The 18,369-nt window shown below is 38.6% G+C and overlaps 3 protein-coding genes across 6 annotated transcripts; 1 reads left to right on the top strand and 2 right to left on the bottom strand.

The window, feature by feature from the left end:
- Nucleotides 1–3,317: 3,317 nt before the first annotated feature.
- LOC130500260 (meiosis-specific protein ASY2-like) lies at nt 3,318–6,409 on the bottom strand. Its single transcript, XM_056995037.1, has 3 exons — nt 5,605–6,409; nt 5,401–5,535; nt 3,318–5,329 (listed from the first exon to the last, which is right to left on the bottom strand). The coding sequence occupies exons 1-3, from the start codon at nt 6,407–6,409 to the stop codon at nt 3,318–3,320; spliced, it is 2,952 nt and encodes a 983-aa protein (XP_056851017.1).
- Nucleotides 6,410–10,556: 4,147 nt separating this feature from the next.
- On the top strand, nt 10,557–15,049 carry LOC108826644 (agamous-like MADS-box protein AGL66). Of its 4 annotated transcripts, XM_018600027.2 has the most exons (11): nt 10,557–10,638; nt 10,730–10,926; nt 13,484–13,537; nt 13,634–13,666; nt 13,825–13,843; nt 13,995–14,062; nt 14,189–14,216; nt 14,290–14,351; nt 14,463–14,562; nt 14,649–14,785; nt 14,863–15,049. In XM_018600027.2, the coding sequence occupies exons 2-11, from the start codon at nt 10,742–10,744 to the stop codon at nt 14,915–14,917; spliced, it is 741 nt and encodes a 246-aa protein (XP_018455529.1). In that variant the 5' UTR covers nt 10,557–10,638; nt 10,730–10,741; the 3' UTR covers nt 14,918–15,049. The 4 variants fall into 4 exon arrangements, with proteins under 4 accessions (XP_018455529.1, XP_056850415.1, XP_056850414.1 ...); XM_056994435.1 differs by lacking the exon at nt 13,634–13,666; XM_056994434.1 differs by lacking the exons at nt 10,557–10,638; nt 10,730–10,926 and adding an exon at nt 12,984–13,344.
- A 264-nt stretch (nt 15,050–15,313) lies between these two features.
- LOC108826751 (uncharacterized) lies at nt 15,314–18,174 on the bottom strand. Its single transcript, XM_018600114.2, has 12 exons — nt 18,079–18,174; nt 17,657–17,758; nt 17,470–17,564; nt 17,275–17,392; nt 17,108–17,145; nt 16,923–17,033; nt 16,700–16,840; nt 16,443–16,563; nt 16,169–16,249; nt 16,025–16,083; nt 15,779–15,866; nt 15,314–15,617 (listed from the first exon to the last, which is right to left on the bottom strand). Exons 1-11 carry the CDS (start codon nt 18,172–18,174, stop codon nt 15,782–15,784), a joined length of 1,047 nt encoding a protein of 348 aa, XP_018455616.2. The 3' UTR covers nt 15,314–15,617; nt 15,779–15,781.
- Nucleotides 18,175–18,369: the final 195 nt, after the last annotated feature.

The following is an 18,369-nucleotide window of genomic DNA, read 5'->3' as shown; positions in this document are numbered from 1 at the left end:
AAAACTCAAAATTTAAAACCACAATTCTTTAACTTCTAATATCAATCTCTTCTTCTAATATAAACTTATACAAAATCAAATTATTTATTTTGCAACAAAAATATAATCTTTTGAAGATTTGAAAATATAATCTTTTGAAAATGATAAAATATAATCTTTTGAAAATTATAAAATTATTAATGGGTTTGGAGTTTGGGCTTTAGACAAAATAGAAGAAAGATGGGGTTTGGGGTTTAGGGTTTAGGGGTTTAGACAAAATATCTCGTTAAAACCTCGTAAACCAACGAGGAAATTACGAAGAAATAAACGACGGGCCTCGGTAATTCCACGTAAGCTTACGAGGTCTTTACGACGATTTCATCTTACGTGAATTAACGAGGCTCGCATTTGCTTTTTTTTTATTTTCGTCGTTATTTCCTCGTTAACTACGAGGATTAACGAGGTATGCTTTCTAAACGCCTAAAATCTAAAACCCCAAACCACAAACACCATCTTTCTTATCTTCTACTCTTCATTCCAAATTTCAAAACTCAAAATTTAAAACCACAATTCTTTAACTTCTAATATCAATCTCTTCTTTCTAATATAAACTTATACAAAATCAAATTATTTATTTTGCAACAAAAATACAATCTTTTGAAGATTTGAAAATATAATATTTTGAAAATTATAAAATTATTAATGGGTGTTGGAGTTTGGGATTTAGACAAAATAGAAGAAAGATGGGATTTGGGGTTTAGGGGTTAGGGGTTTAGACAAAATATCTCGTTAAAACCTCGTAAACCCACGAAGAAATTACGAGGAAATAAACGATGTTGGTGTGTTTTAAAATCTAAAACCCCAAACCACAAATACCATATTTCTTATCTTCTACTCTTCATTCCAAACCTCAAACCTCAATATTGGTGTGTTTAAAATGATGTTGAAACTTCCATATTTATATTGAACTTTTGCGAGGAATTTGCGAGGAACAGGTAGGTAGCAAAAACAAATGTGCTTTAGTATTCCTCGTTAAAATCACGTAAAACATTTCCTCGTAAAGAAGACGCGAATTTACGTTGTGTTTACGAGAAAACTCTATTTCCTCATTTCCTCGTAAAGATGATGCAAGCTTTACGTGATTTTAACGAGGAAAGAGAATTTCCTCGTTAAAAACCACGTAACTTTACGTTGTTTTAACGAGGAAATGTTTTCTTCGTTACTTTACGAGGAAATAACGACGTTTTGTTCTTTTCTTTGTAATTTCCTCGTAAAGTCGACGTAATTTTACGAGGATTTTATTTCCTCGTTAATTTTCCTCGCCAAAGTGTTGTTTTCTTGTAGTGGAATAAGGTTCTCTTAAAGTGCATCCAGGGCGATGAAGTACGCCGAGTAATGGCTGAAACTCACGACGGAGCAGGAGGAAACCACTCGGGAGGCCGAGCACTCGCCCTTAAGGTTCGAAGCTTGGATTCTTTTGGCCGTCTATGAACACTGACTGCGAGGCATACGCTCGTCGGTGCGACAAATGCCAGCGTCACGCTCCGAGCATCCACAGTCCCACTGAGCTGTTGCGGACATCTGCTGCCCCTTATCCGTTCATGAGGTGGGGGATGGACATCATCGGGCCAATGCCGACCTCCGCGCCAACGTCGTTTCATCCTGGTCCTCACTGATTACTTCACCAAATGGATTGAAGCCGAAGCGTTCTCTCAGGTGACGGACAAGGAAGTCCGCACCTTCGTCTGGAAGAACATCATTTGCCGTCACGGTTTGCCGTACGAGATCATAACGGACAATGGCTCTCAGTTCATGTCCGGAAACTTCAAAGAGTTCTGCAACAAGTGGAATATCCGTCTAAGCCCTTCGACTCCTCGTTACCCGCAAGGAAACGGACAGGCGGAATCTTCCAACAAGATTATCATCGATGGTATCAAGAAGCGACTCGACCTAAAGAAAGGCCATTGGGCCGACGAGCTGGACGGCGTCCTCTGGTCGCACCGAACGACTCCTCGCGGTGCGACCAAATCCACCCCTTTCTCTCTTGCTTACGGGATGGAAGCAATGGCCCCCGCCGAAGTTAACGTGACAAGTCTTCGGCGCGCCAAGATGCCGCAGTTCGTCGAGCTTAATCAAGATATGCTCCTCGATGCCCTCGATGAACTCGAGGAAAAACGAGATCAAGCGCTTCTTCGGATCCAAAATTACCAGAACCAGATCGAGAGCTACTATAATAAGAAGGTAAAAGCGCGCCCTCTCGAGCTCGGCGATCTCGTCCTCCGAAAAGTCTTCGACAACACAAAGGAGCTCAACGCTGGCAAGCTAGGGACCAATTGGGAAGGACCTTACAAGATCACCCGAGTCGTTCGACCAGGCGTCTACCGACTCGAGACTTCCCGCGGAGAGGCAGTTCCACGAGCCTGGAACTCTATGCATCTTCGCCTCTTCTACCAATAGATTCGTCTCATCTTTTTCTCCGAGCGAATGACCAACAGGTCACTGTTCGCAAAAAAAAAAAAAAAAAAAAAAAAAAAAAAAAAAAAAAAAAAAAAAAAAACCGAGTAGATGCACCTAACCGTCACTTCTACTCGTCCGAGTGAATGCGCTACTGCAGCCACTTTCACTCGGTCAAACGAACTACGAAAGGCTTGATCCTCATCCGAGGTACGTAGGCATCCCTTCACAGGGTCCAGCCCCAACCAAAACAAAGTCCAAACTTTTTCGCGAAAGAATGACGAACAGTCACTTTCTAGTAAACGATGCCAACCCCTTTTTCAAGCGGCGTACGAGCACTCGCCCAAAATCAATCGATTGGGTCTTGATCAGACGTCAGTCGAAGGGAATAACAGCCTTGCGTCACCTGTGCGTCACGCATTGACCGGCTACCCGATGGAAATTCTAGACCAAGTCTAACCGAAGAACGACGGTTTGGCCGACCAACAGTTCTCTCGGTTACTGCAATGCGTCTCGGAACCTTTTCCTCGGTAATTCAATAGAACGATTAGAGATTCTCTTTGTAATCGCTTGATCAACCACTTGTAAAAGTTTAGTTGAATAAAGAAGATTCGAACGAGCAACCGCCTCTAATTTCCTGTTCTATCTGAAAAATTGGGAACTCGCTGGCAAACGCGAGTAGCCGCTCGAATGAATCCTTTCTCGGTTAAAAACAAAAACGATTTACATATTTCTAAGTGGAAACGACTTACTGAAATATATAATAAAAATTCATAAAAGGTCTGAAGAAAAAGCAAGGCAGTAGTTCATACAACAAAAGGCCTTAGCCGAGAAAAGGAAATAGTTTTAAAGGCACAAGCGCCAAAAGTCAGATACAACAAACATCAAATACTAATCCAAGGCAGGAAGATCCTCCTCGGGATGTTCTTCGCTCGCGCCAGAGTCCGCCCCCTCGAGATGTCCTTCACTCGCGCCAGAATCCGCATCCTCGAATGACGGCGAGTCGGAGATATTGACCGGCGTGTTGGAGATCGGTTCGTCGGGAGCTGACTTGTTCGTCTCCTCAGCCACGGAAGGGTCCTTAAGGGCAACTTCTTGACCCGGGAGAACAGCATCAGGGCGAGCTGGCGACTGAACGGTGTCGAGAAGGCTCTTCGACGGCTCTTCGGATCGATCCCCTGGTGCTCTGAGGGAGTGCGAAGCGTCTTGGCGGCCTCGGAGTCGAGCAAGTCCATGTTCGACCCAAATTTGTCGATTTTATCCATCATCTCCTGGATAACGAACCTCGACTCGAGCACGAGAGGAGATAAAGAAAGGTCCTTCTCGAGAAGATCATCTACGATCAAACGCTTCACCTCCGCATCATAATGCCTCTCTTGCCCGGCGTAGATATCAATATCTCCCTGAGAGATGTTTTTACCTGCCGCTTTCATCCCTTCAAGGCAACGTCTCATCCCCCGAGCCTGGCCGAGCATGCATCTCGCATCCTCAAAGTTATCACGACGGGACTCCCGATCCTGGATCCTCTGGAAGCGAGCGGCGGCTTTCCCATGCATCGCCGCCATTACTCGGATCCGTTCGTGAGTAACCTCATAGCGGCGCGACTCTCGGAGACGATCCATCTCCTTGGAATGCTCTAAGGCAGCAGCCGCCTTCTCTTCCTCGAGGGTCTTCTTCTCGTTTGCCAGCTTGGTTTTCTCTTTCTCGAGCGCTTTAACCAACTCCCGGGCTCGCTTCAGCTCCTTGTTCATAGCCGCCTCTTTCTGGGAGAGTTCATCCCTCATGGCCGCTTCTGCAATAACCGCTTCGTCCTTCTTCTTCAGCATGACCTCTAAGGCGACAGTCGCCTCCTTGGTGTTGCGCCGTTGCCTATCAATCACACCATAGGTCCTCTTCAGCTCTTTGTCGTATATGCGGACGACCTCGTTCCAGTCACCTTGGCTCTGCAACACATCAAAGAAAGAGTTGGGATAGGACGACCAAATGAGAAGAAAGACGAGAAACGAATGCGATGCAGAAACTATACTTACCTTAACCGAGGAACCGGCAGCAGCGGTGTACTCGTCTTGGAAAACTAAGTCCTTGACGAGTGGGAGATGCTCCCTACTTCCCCGGACTTGGCGGACGAAACGAGCGCAATCTCTCTCGTTACAAACGAGAGGAGTGTCCCGCTTGAAAATGAAGTCCACTTTATCCGGGCAAAACCCCTGCAGGTTCTTCGGCACAGCCTTACCCTCCTGAGCCTTCGGAGAGGACCTGTTCGATCCCCGGGCATCTTCACGAACCGCCGCCTTGGGGAGGGAAACGGCAGTAGTCGGAGCCTCCACGGTCTCCTTCTCCGTATTGGGCGCTATCTCGTGCCCCGAGGATTCGCCGGCACTCTTCTTATTATTCTTTTTCGACTTCTTCTTCACCTTAGAAGAAGTCCCCTGAAGACCACCATCGAGAGACGGATCCGGGAGAACGTCATCTCGAGAATTGTTGCTAGGCTCCAAGGCCTGGAGCTCACCTCTCTCCACAGAGGAAGGCCGAACCTCAACGGGATCCTTGCGCGCCCGCTTCTTCTCCGATCCGGCGCCCCCACCGGTGGAAGTCTCCTCGGCTTGCTTCTCCTCGGAAGAAACGCCTTCCCTCTCCTTCCTCTTGCTCCCCGACTTTCTCACGAGCTGAGCCCCGTCCGACTCAGTCGCTCTCGGCTCCCCGGGATCAGAGGAGTTTGCGTTAGAGCTTTGGTCCGGTTCCACGAACCCGAGTTGCTTCCCAACCACCAAACTTAGATCCGGCAATTCCCTCATAGCTCTGGCTCGGTTAATTTCAATCTGCTCGGCTTTGGTGAACAAGTTGATTCTCTTCGACTTTTTGGTGATGAGAGGAACGGTGTCCGAACGCCAAACCTCTGCAAAGACAAAAGAAAGCGACTTAGGATCCTTGAGGAAACCGAGCAAAAGAAGAGAAAGAGAAACTTACGCCGCTTGATCCGATCAATCGACCTACGAATCCTCCTGTACGAGAAGTTCTCCCAAAAATCCTGTTTCTGGGACGCGATAATCCGAGCACTCTCCAAGAAATCTTCCTCGTACTCCGCGGTATTCGAGTGAGGAACTGTCAAAACAAGAGAAAAAGAGATGGTCAGGAGTCTGAAACAGTAAAAGATTAAAGAACATTCAATACCAAATTCATTGTTCCAAAGAACACGGTAACCGGTCTTCAGCGGCTCCTCGAAAGCCGAGCGATCGGACTTAACATAGAAGTACGATCGCTGCCAGTCGTTCGTCTTGGTCGGATAGCCCGTTACCACATTATAGTTCGGGCGTATCTTCAGTGATAACAGGCCTCGATTAATCTTCACCGAGACCAGCTCCTCAAATGCTCGGACGCTGAGAGCAGCGCCAGCTTCCGCCCCAATCACCATTAGCGCAACTGCTAGACGCCAAGCGCCATTCAAGAATTGGCTCAAAGCGACTCCTCGGCGCATCGTGTAGGCGGTGACGAGTCGAGGAATCGGAAACCATAGTTTCGTGTCCTTTTCGAAGTACGACTCGTATACGCACTGATACCCCTTCGGGGGGGACCACGGCCTTTGGGTCTTTGACGGGATTATGAATGTAACCCCGGTCGCCTTGCCTCTCTTCAGCAGCTTCGTCACCGACTCGAATGTGGATCGCGTCGGTAAAACGTTCCTCCAGTCTTGCCCCTCAACTACAGGGGGACGAGCTCGCGACGGATCGAGTCGGCGCTGCTCCTCGAAAATATTTCCCGGGTAGAAGCAGTAGGGAGTCATCCCGTCGTCAGGAGAGCCATCGCCTCCGTCATCGTCTGCGCGAGATTGAACCATCGCTACCGAGACGAGCATACGCTGCTCTCGGGTCATGTTCTCGGTATCCATCATCGCCTCGCGATGAGCCTCCTCTACGCTATCGCCGGATCCGCGAACCCTCTCCAGATCACTATCGGGACCAGTGGTGCTCGAAATCATCTTTCCCTTTTGTTCTCGAGAAAGTTGTTTGCTCGTCGACATATCGAGTAGAGGAACTAAAACAGAGAGCAAAAGCTAGAGAGATAAGGAGTAGAGAGAGAAAGTACCTGATAAACTGAGAGAAGAATGAGAGAGATCTCGAGAGAGACCTCTTATTTATAGAGAGAGTGAAGGCGCCTCCCACGAGGTGCCATCATTAGCCCTAAGCGGGCCTAATTGGGCCTGTCGGCGGGCTCGCGCGTCACACTCAGACGCGACCTTTCGGATTCCCGACAAAAAACCCTAGCGACGTTTCAGCTTCTCGATCGAAAACCGGTGATGGTTCGCTGTCACATCAAAAACCGGCACAGTCGATTCATCGGTTTAGAGGAGTTCATCTGAGGCATCGAGCGTACGATAGGTCGGTTGTTCGTTCGGGAACATCCGGAACTCTTTCCGCCGGCGGTTCCTCGGTTAAATCAAAGGAACCGACTATCAAACCTCCTATTCTTCGAGCCCTAACTCACTAATTCGCTGCAACCAGCTGCTCGACAACGAACTAGGGGGGGACTTACTGTTGGGGATGGATTGGCACCATCCACAAGGCCCAGCGAATAGGAGGCCCATTACTACCATTCAAAGGATGACCGGCTCGGAGACGGCTTCTGACGAGCCGCGACTCGGCTCGAGACCTCTATAGCTGAACGACGAGAAGCCGATGGAAACGATCAGGCGGCTCGGGCCGAGCAGTCTTCTCGACTGGGCCTTTAAGCCAAAAGGCCCATAACGAAGGGGACGGATTAGGTCAAAGCCAACCGACCTAGGAGACTATATAAGGAGTTGAGGACAGGAAAGAAGGGCATCACCACATAGACAGACAGACTTGCGGCAAGATTAGGGTTTCCTTTATTCTCTTTGTATCTCGCCGCTCTCTTGTACTTCCGGCTAGGATCTCACCGAGCATCGATTAGCCGGCTTTCTTACTCTTGTACCCTCGTTATTCCGACTCTAATAAAACGTCTCTGTTCATCCCACTCTTGAGTTCTTCTACTTTTTGTTGACCAAACTCACCTTAAACAATATCCCTATTAAACAAAATAGTGGAGTTGTAGAAGTGGAATACAAGAGCCTTATTTGTGGACTTTCCATTATCTGTGGCTCATGTGGTTATAAACTAATAATATACGTCATGCACTCAAAGATCATAGTCTCTAATCTCCAGATCCGTCCCTGGTATAAAGCAAGTAAAACACTTGCTTTAAGCCACAAAAGATATTGAACATTTTAGGGCCACAACATAACAAGTTAGTTAGCCTAAGATTATTTTTCTTGAAAAAACTTTGATTTAACATACACTCTTGTTTGATCCCTCCTTTGTCCAAAATATTTTCTATTCTAACTATATTCAATGATTTTATATTTTTGTATCATTAGTACTACTATTTATCATTAGTACTATATAAAAGGCCTCGTAATTTAATTGCGCTTTAGGCCACTCTAAACTTTGGGACGGCACTGCTAATCTCTATACTTACTCGTGTTTCTGACATCGTGTAGCAAACTTTGTCTCGAGGATCTCTCTCTACCCTTTCACAGTCGGCAAGTAACAACAACCGAGAAAACTCCCAAAAAAAAAATCTGCACGTGTCCTAAACTGAGACCAGGCGGTCGTGATGCGCACGACTAAAACATAGTATCATTTCATTAACCAAAGAATAACATAACAAGATTGGATAGTAGTCCCACTGAAACACACGTAGCCTTTCCTTTCCTTTGAAGCTCCTTCATCACAGGCGGGTTTGTAATGAGCTTTTAGTTTCACTCGCTAATCGCTATATTGTTTCTTCGCGGCTGATATTGTTTCTTCATGACCTACACTTGGGTGGTTTTTTTAATTTATTTTTCGATAACCAGGCTTGGGTCTTTTATCTAATATGGTCTATAACGCATATACAATGCCACATGTGACAGGCTATGAAAGAGATACCTTGGTGTACCTAGTATTATTATTATTATTTCTCTATGCAAATACTTATCCCCACCCACGTACCCACGTAAGTGAGCTTTTGAGCAAGAGAGCAAATGCCATGAAGACCCATCGATGTTAAAAATACAAGTATAATAAAGTATTTTCTTGGTATTGGTTAAAATTTTAACACTTGCTTTTATAGTAAGACCAAGTTAACTTTTACGACTATTATATAAAACGAGTGTAAATGATATGTACCTAGGCCCTGTTCGTTTCGTGAACTGGATGAGAATTCCAGACGCAGCATCTGTACGCAGTAATTGGATGCAGCAATCAGATATCGTTCGTTCGCGATTCTGTAAATTTTGGATCATGCGTCTGGAAACTGTATTTAGATGCAGTTTTGTTCGTTTTGTATTCTATATTTTTGAATATAGATGAGTTTTATGTCAAATGACCAAAAACTCCTTATCTTTTCTTTTGGTCTAAACATATATATAACTATATCTAAAAGTGAAACTAACTTGTAGAAAAAATATATTTAACTACAAATAAAATTGAGATAAATAAAAATGAACATTAAATTCAATTTTTCATTTAAAAAAAAAATAAAAAACAACTAAATTTTCATATATTAACCTGTAAAAAGTTTTGTTTAACTGCAAATAAAATAAACATAAATAAAAATAAATATCAAATTCAATTTTTCATGATTTATAACATTATAAAGTAACAATAATAAACACTAAAGTCTATTTTCATGTTTTACAACAATGATAACATCAAACTCAAATGACTTTTACACAAAATATTTAACTAAGTCTCGGAAAATTTGATTCTCGGATTTTGGCAAGAAAAACTCGATTTTCGGGTTTTGGCCAGAAAACTCGGTTTTTGGGTTTTGGCGAAAAACTTGGTTTTTGGGTTTTGGCCGGAAAACCGGATTTTTCGGTTTTGGCGGGAAAACTCGATTTTCTGGTTTTGGCGGGAAAACTTAATTTTTTGGTTTTGGCGGGAAAACTCGGTTTTCGGGTTTTGGCCAGAAACTCAGTTTTCGGGTTTTGGCGGGAAAATTCGGTTTTCGGATTTTGGCCGGGAACTCGATTTTCCGGTTTTGGCCGAAAAACTTGGTTTTCCGATTTTTGTGGGAAAATTCGATTTTCGGGTTTTGGCCGGAAAACTCGGTTTTTGGGTTTTGGTGGGGAAACTCGGTTTTCGGGTTTTGGCTGAAAACTCAGTTTTCGAGTTTTGGCCGAAAACTCGATTTTCGGATTTTGGCCGAGAAACTCAGATTTTCCGGTTTTGGCCGAAAAACTCGATTTTCTAATTTTGGTGGGAAAATTCGGTTTTCGGGTTTTGGAGGGAAAACTTAGTTTTTTAGTTATGGCGAGAAAAATCGTTTTTCGGGTTTTGGCGGGAAAACTCGATTTCCCGGTTTTGGCGGGAAAACTCGATTTTCCGGTTTTGGCGGGAAAACTCAATTTTTTTTGTTTTAGCGGGAAAATGCAATTTTTTGGTTTTGGCGGGAAAACTCGGTTTTCGGGTTTTGGCCGAAAAACTCGATTTTCCGATTTTGACGAAAAAAACTCGATTTTCCGATTTTGGTGGAAAAAATCGATTTTCTGATTTTGGCGGAAAAACTCGATTTTCTGGTTTTGGCCGAAAAACTCGGTTTTCCGGTTTTGGTCGAAAAACTTGATTTTCCGATTTTGGTGGGAAAACTCGTTTTCCGGTTTTGGCCAAAAAATTCAGTTTTCCAATTTTGGTGGAAAAACTCGGTTTTCGGTTTTGGTGGGAAAACTCGATTTTTTTGGTTTTTCGGTTTTGGGGGAAAATTTGGTTATCTGAGAGAGAGAGAGAGATTTGCTTTGACGGGGAGAAAAAAAATTAGGTTTAGAAATCAGGTAAAACTTTATAATTCATAGGATAAATTAAGGGTATTATTGACTTTTAACACTTTTGGATGAGTTTACTGTTTCTGGAAACGTTTGAAAACTGCATCCAGAAATCCTGAAAAATCTGGATGAGTTATGAATATACATCTGGATGCTGCGTCCAACTTAACCTCCTATTTCGTATCAAACGAACATCGGTCCGCGTCTGCATCTGGATGCCGCGTCCAGATCACGAAACGAACAGGGCCCTAGTCATATACTAGTATATTACACCGATTCGTCCAAATTATGAGCTAACAACACTCCTCTCACCTATTAGTAGCTCTCCTTCTATATCTCCCAACAAACACAAACATAAAACTCTACTTCTCGTCGGTTCATTATCTGTATATACACTTTATACACCCTTTATTTTCTACTCATATCTCAGTCAGTCTCTAGCTCGTACCAATTATTACAAGTTCTGATTATTTGCAGTGATCATTGGATATGGGTCGGGCCAAATTGGAGATAAAGGCTATACAGAACAGTACGAACAGGCAAATTACGTACTCGAAACGTAAAAAGGGTTTAATAAAAAAGGCCTATGAGTTGTCAACACTTTGTGATATTGATCTTGCCTTACTCATGTTCTCCCCATCTAATCGCCTTTGTCTCTTTTCCAGTCAGACCAGGTATATACTTCTCATTTCTTCTTCTAGAACATTCCATGCCTTTCAAGAATGTTTTCGCAGCAGTTTTTCAGCTTGGAAGTAGCTGTAACTACGTATGTAGTTAGTTGATGATTAGTTGTAATTTTCGAATCTGTTGGAGGTGAACTGCACCTTGACACGTTTTTTGGTAAGCCGTACGTTTTTACATGGTACTAAGCTTGGGCCAACAGTTATTTTTGTCAAAGAGCTTTGTCAGTTAGGTATAAATATTTTCGGTTTGTAACAGATAATACTTTGTCTACCGCGCATGTATTAATCAACCAAACTTGCAAAATACTAAATAAAGCTTGAAGAGGTTTATTGTTTTTTTTTGTATAAGAATAGAAATAGTATTAGTTCTGAAACGAAAATAATTTAATGAGATGGGGATTTTTTGGTTAAAAATATAAAGTTCTACTTCTAACCATACATGTGGTTGTGTAAACTATATTATCGTTGTTCATTTTCCCTTATATGAAAGTTTCAACTACGTACTTAGTTTTTCTCTTCCGTGAATACACATGTGTATGTGTAAACACCTTTTCTAAGAATGATCCGGTTGAAAATAGATTATAAGTCAATTCATATTTGTTGATTGGGCAATTCTCCTAGACTATTTTCAAATTTTTGTTACAAAAAAAAAAACTTAGCAAAAAAATGACCAAACTATTTCATTTTATAGTTAAAACATTTTTATACTGTAGATATATAAATACAAATATATAAATAAAATTTTATAGTTTCTGATTATATGTTTTTAATTCGAGTTTTAAAAAAAAAATTGTTTTGTGAAATTTTGTTTTTTGATTTTTTTTTCCAAATTGTCTTTGAAATTCGAGAATGTATTTTGAAACTCTTTTAAAATTTTTCATTTCAAAATTTTAATAATTATTTTTTATTTTATAAAACTTTAAACTTCAATTCCAAATCCTCACCACTTAACTTTAGGTTTAGATTAGTTAACACAAGATATACAAATGTATATTTACCTCTTTAATGGAACAGTTTTGGTCATTTTAATCTTTTGAGTCTATATTTATGAAAAAAAATATTTTTGTGCTATCATAGAGTATATCTCCACACTTAAATATCTACTATTTATGAACACAAACACACACACTTGAGTCTATATTTATGGGAAAAAAATATTTTTAGTGCTATCATAGAGTATATCTCCACACTTAAATATCTACTATTTATGAACACAAACACACACACAATATTGTGTGTTCTCTCTAGTAGACTAGTATTACATCAATACCAATAATTAAGAGCACTTTCATTGCTTAAAAACTTAGAAGAACTGTCAAACAAAAAAGAATATTAATATTTAAATACAAATCAATTATACATTTAAAATCTAATTTTAATATAAAATTACACAAGTGTCTACGAATTTCTTGTAAAATTCTATATGATAATATCTTTTTTATTAAAAAAAATATTTTGATTTTTATTCAGAATAACTCCATGTGAAATATTTGTAAAGACGTTATCTGATACGAAGGAGGTACGCGTGACACTCTAGATAATAAACACATCATGTTTCCTGACATCCATGGACATAATGCATGCAATGACTCATGGAGGGTCCTACCAATCAAACTATTAGCGTTTTTAACAGTATACTAGATTTTGATCCGCGCTTTTGAAGCGCGGAATATTTTACGATAAAAAATTTCACTAATAACTTAACAAATATTTTGGTAATTTTTAAAGAGTGTGTATTTAAAATATTTTTGCATTCATATCAGTGTTTTTAAATTCAACCCGATTGTGACAATACCGGTTAATCCGGAGATCTGACAATTTAATTTATGTTTTTAAAATATTCATATTAAAAAATCACTAAAACCTGAGACTAACCGATTGAACTGATGGATGACCGATATGTAATCTAATTGGATTTAAATTGTAATAGTTTCATAATTTGTAATCTTATAATCCAAATTTTAAAGTTCATTATTTGGCAATTTATGAAATTATGACGTTTCTATAAAATTTTAAAGAGAAAATGATAGATATAAAATAACTAAGATTACTTATTATATTGTTTGGAAACATTGATAGTAGTATAAAAATATATTGTTTGGAAACATTGATAGTAGTATAAAGAAATAAATATATTGTTTGGAAACATGGATAGTAGTATAAAGAAAGAAACATTAGTGATTTAATGTATGTTTAACTATAAAGTATAAAAGTGTATTTAAATTAAAAACTTACAAAATAAATGTTAGGTCCAACAGAACATTTCTGTTTTAATAAGATAGATTCGTTTAGTTTAAAAATAAATACTATATTAACTGTCTATGATAAGCACAAAACCTATGTGATATATGTTACCGTGCTGTGTCTCTGTTCTACAGGCGTCCCACCGTTAACCCTGAAATTAGTCAGGTTCTGTCTTCAAAAGTTCAAAAATTAATACGAAGCATCTATAAAAGCATCTATAAAAATAATGCAAAAATAATACAGTCGTGATACACCCATGCATGGTGTTGTATCTCTATTATCTTGATTTTGAATTAAATTTCAGGATTGAAGACGTTCTTGAGAAGTACATCAATCTCCCTGATCAAGAAAGAGATAAGTATGTATCATATATCACATATATATACTTCGTATTAATCTATTTGGTTTATATTCATATATGTAATAATTTCGAGGTATACTTATACATTTTCAGTGCTATAGTTTTCCCTGATCAAAGCAAACGCCAGTGAGTACTATCATACTTCCAAGTTTTTTTTCCATCAATATCGTACTTTCAAGTTAATATAATATACGTATACTTAACTTCACATAAAATCTATTACTAATGAAACTTTCCTCTTTGTTTTTTTTTGTGGTAAATTAACTATCCTCTCTGTTTTGCAGAGGTATCAAAAACAAAGAGGTGAGACTAATCAATAAACAATATCAGTTTATTGAGTCATTTTTCTAAGTAGAACGATCAAATTTCGATCACAATACTTATTTAGTATTTACATATGTTCGTATATGTTAATTTTTTTAACGACAAGTTCGTATATGTTAATTAATGACAGTATTTGTTAAGGACTCTTGAACAAATCAAAACCGAGAACGACATGGCCTTCCAAATCAACGAACCTCGGTTTCTTTCTCTTTGTCCTTTATACTAAAGTTCTTCATCTTATTATTATATATCATATAGTGTTATATATAGCAATACTATTGTGATGTTGCACACTGACTTTTAATTTTATGAATCTGTAAAAAGCCATGAAGCTATCCACTCCGATGTCGAGGTTATTAACTTCCCAATTTTCACGGTTTACTAAAACATATAAATCACTATAATATTATTTGCAAAAATTACAGGAACTCGAGAAAGAGGTTTGTAGATTAAAACAACAGCTTCATATTTCTGCGGAAGAACTGAGGTATTTTCCTTTAATATATTACATTAAAAGATTATTAGTTTTATAAAACATGCACACAAAATAAAACTATTGATGTTGTTTAAAGACTGTGATTCATGTGGTGATGCCTAGGAAATTCGAACCCGATCCAGTGAGGTTTACATCAATGGAGGAAATGGAAGCATGTGAAACTCATCTACTCAGTACTCTTACTCGTGTGGTTCAGAGAAGGGTAACACGTACTACACCTCTGCTAATTTGACTACACTGAACGAGGTAAAATATAATAATCATTTTAAGTATAATTGATAATCGCAGGAACATTTGTTGAGCAGATCCTGTGGAGCACCAAGTACCCAACAGAGTATGGAAAATATTGAAGGCTGGGAGCCTGAGGCTGAGTCCAAACAAGCCCGTATAATAGCGAACTCAGCCTATGCATCAAATCAGTTAAGGTATTACTAGTTCAGCCCAACTATCTTAAATTATGTATACATATATAATTTAGAATATATTTCTTTTTGGTCCCCAGTTATGATCTGCTGTTGCAAGGAAGTAATTCAAATCCAACCCAAACTCCAAAATGATGTTTGGGTGAATCGCAAAAATGCAATGTTGTTGACAAAAACAAAACGGTTCGTATTTCCTATGTCAGTGTCTAAACTCCTATGGTTTTTATCTTTCAGATTCTGAACTATTGTATAATAAAGTTTTGAAAATGTCTTTCGTTAGAACTTAAAACCATAATCGCTACGTTTTTTTCCTTCTCCAACTAGTAAATAACACAACAAAGAAATTACACACTAAGAGACTAAACCATAATGAGAATAGGAATGTTAATTTAGTGACTACAATTATTAACTACAGAGTATGAAGCTCAATTTACCCTTGCTCTAGATCCATGAATAAGTGACCACAGAGTGAAATGAAACAATAATAATACGGTCTGCTATGGCCTATGAGTCTATGATACCATACAACATTAGCTCAGAGATGTGATCATAAAGCGATGGAGGAAGAAGCTTTAAGAATAACAACAAATCAAGGTTTAACGATTGTAAGATGAGGGTACAATACCATGATGTAAACTGACATCAACCTTTAAAACAAGTCCACTTGACGCTGACACAAGATAAAACTAAAGACCATAGAGAAAACGAAAAGGAGGCCATGACAACACACCATTAAACATTAGAAAGAAACTTTCACTTATTCAAAGTTTTGAGGATAGATCAATGACCTATAGATTCCTTTCACTTGTTGAAGGTGTGAGGATAGACCAACGACCTGTACATTAAAAGGAATAAAGCATGAATCAATAAAATGTAAGTAGTAATTATTTCCAAAATTCATAAGAATGTGCATACTAAATCAACTAAAATTCATAAATTAATCAATAGACAACTAAGTCTCATAAACTAACCAGTAAGATGAAAAAAAAGAATTACCATTTATTGATTGAGAAAATTTCTCAAGTGAGGGTCAATACATAGACCTTGTCTTTCATATTCTGGATCGTACAGTCCATATTCTCTCCTGAAATAAGATGTACTCGTTATATTTCCATATCTTTTCTGGGTAAACATATAATTACTTAATTACTTCAGAATGAAAGACTCACACGTCTATACAAAAGAAAATTTATATATGTGAAAAACTTATTGAAAAAGGTGTATATAGTTAATGCAAGAAACCTTTCTTCAGTAGGATTGATTGCAGTTGAACCAACACTTTCATCTGCTGGTATAGTCGTCTGCATTATTTAGCCAAATTGTTATCTTTCTCTTTCATTAATTTCTATACTTTAAAAAAATTATGAGTTTGTCAAGAACTTGTACCCTGCGTCGAGTAGAAGATGATGGTTCTCCAAATCGAAACCGACTTTCATAAGTTCTTCGCCGAGATCCCAAAACTTCATTCTGTAAAATTCAAATTATCAGAAAAAATAATTTGATGATGGTGTAGTTGATTTAGCCTTAAAATCTCTTTGGGACTAGTTATTAATGTGTAGTTATCATTCAGTAACATCGTAAGCAAAAAGTTATAGAAGATTTTTTTTTTGTCATCCTAGAAGATTTAATATTTTACTTCATTCAATGAAAGAAATGGTACTTGTGGAGGTATGCTTAAGTTTGCGCTTGGAGTTGGACGTCTACGCAGCTGAGTGTATAAGCTGGTAACCCGAAAACTTGATGAAGACTGATGCACCCTTCTTTGCATAATGACATGATGCCTATATAAATGAGGTCCAAAAAAATTTTGGAGTTTCGAAACACATAAGTTAGGAATATGAAAACTAATTATTCTCATGTGTCATAAAAATAATAGTTCTCGACTAATTAGTATATGACAAAGAGAAATGATCTTACCTAGCTGAATTGTTAACCGCCCTTAGATTGGGAGGTTCATTACACCGAATGGCTAAAACTGATGGGGGCAGTTGCTGTCCATTTATGGTAAAAGCCGAAGTGATTGGGACATACGTCTGACAAGGCATATAATTATGCAACCTACATTCCATGAAAACAGTGTTTTATGAGTATGTAAATCAATATAATAAAGATACCAAATATTACATTTGAGTGTTAGTACCCATTTGGAATGAAATTGCTCGGGCCTATGGGACTTGAATGCTCAGTATTCACCGCCACAATTTGATTCAAATCATAATAGTTATGATATTGGTTGTTTAACAGAGGTTCTCTAAACCATTCAGATGGAAGACAATTAGTAAATTTATATTTTAAATTAACATGGAGTTATATTTCATAACGTACCTAGTTGAAAGGGTATGAGCACAAAAACAATGTTGTTGCTGCGGCAGATGAACCAATGACTTTAGTTCATTAGAATACTAACTTTAAGCGATTTATAAGTCTAGTGATGGCTAAATTAAAACAATTGTTCGTAACAGATATAATAAAATACAATTAATGTGACCTACTCTGTTTAGAGGAGTTTCTGTTATGTTTGTGGTGATAACTGGAAGGTTATCATCTGAAAAACGATGGAAGTGTTGAGGAAACAGTGAACCAAATGCATCAGAACTTGCTTGTTGTATCCTGCATAAATTAATATTTTAATTATTATAATACATAATAAGAAATTAAAATGTTCTATAATCAATTGAAGAACTTACTCTTGAAGATGATTTGGAAACTCATGAGAATAAGACAAAGTTGGATGTGCAATTCCATTTCCTTGTCCGATTCGCTGACCCATCCCTATTCGGCTCTGAAACATTTTCAACCCACAAAAAGAACTTAAAATATAGTCGGATCTTGGACAGAACTTAGTATGGGTTGACGGAAGAAACATGGTCGTACCCTTGAACGAACATTTAATAGATTTCCTCGTAACCAAGACTCATGCGAAATGTCTAGTTCTTGTTGTTGTCGATGAAGGGTCTGGTGCTGGTGACTTTGTGGCTGCCAACATAATATACCCCAACAAAAAGAAATTAGCTAACTATCATTATCTACTTCAGTTTAGATATATTGGTCTATGTCAAAGTTTAGTAATATATAAGTAATAACCAATTCAAGTGGATTTTGTGGTGTTTAGATTTGTGACTAGATTTGACTGTTGAAAGAACACTAAGGGCTAGTTTCATCTATATACATAGACATGGATCAATCCAGTTTAATACAATACAACATACTTCACTTGATTATATCCAAAAAATTTATCGTAAATTACAATGAATGATATAAGAAATCCAACCATGAGAGGCAAAGAAGATGTATACCCTTAATGGAAGACATAGTTCCGGTGACTCAAAAATATACTCCGGACTCCATAAAAACGAGGTTTCATCATCGATTATATCGCCTCGAAAAGACATGGTTAACAATTGTCCTAATTAAGAGAGCGATTCCCTTTATATATTAAATTAAAGTAGAAAAAGTTTAAAGTCATAGTGTTGATGTGGCATATACAATTTAAATAAATATTTATATATCTCATAGAAAATAAAATAATTTATAAATATAATGTATTACAATTATACCACTAATATATTTAGTTTCAGAATTGAACA

The sequence above is a fragment of the Raphanus sativus genome, chromosome 9 (assembly GCF_000801105.2).
Source record: "Raphanus sativus cultivar WK10039 chromosome 9, ASM80110v3, whole genome shotgun sequence".
NCBI classification, from domain to species: domain Eukaryota; kingdom Viridiplantae; phylum Streptophyta; class Magnoliopsida; order Brassicales; family Brassicaceae; genus Raphanus; species Raphanus sativus.
The sequence above is the reverse complement of the archived record's forward strand: the minus strand, read 5'-3'. Positions and strand labels throughout refer to the sequence as shown.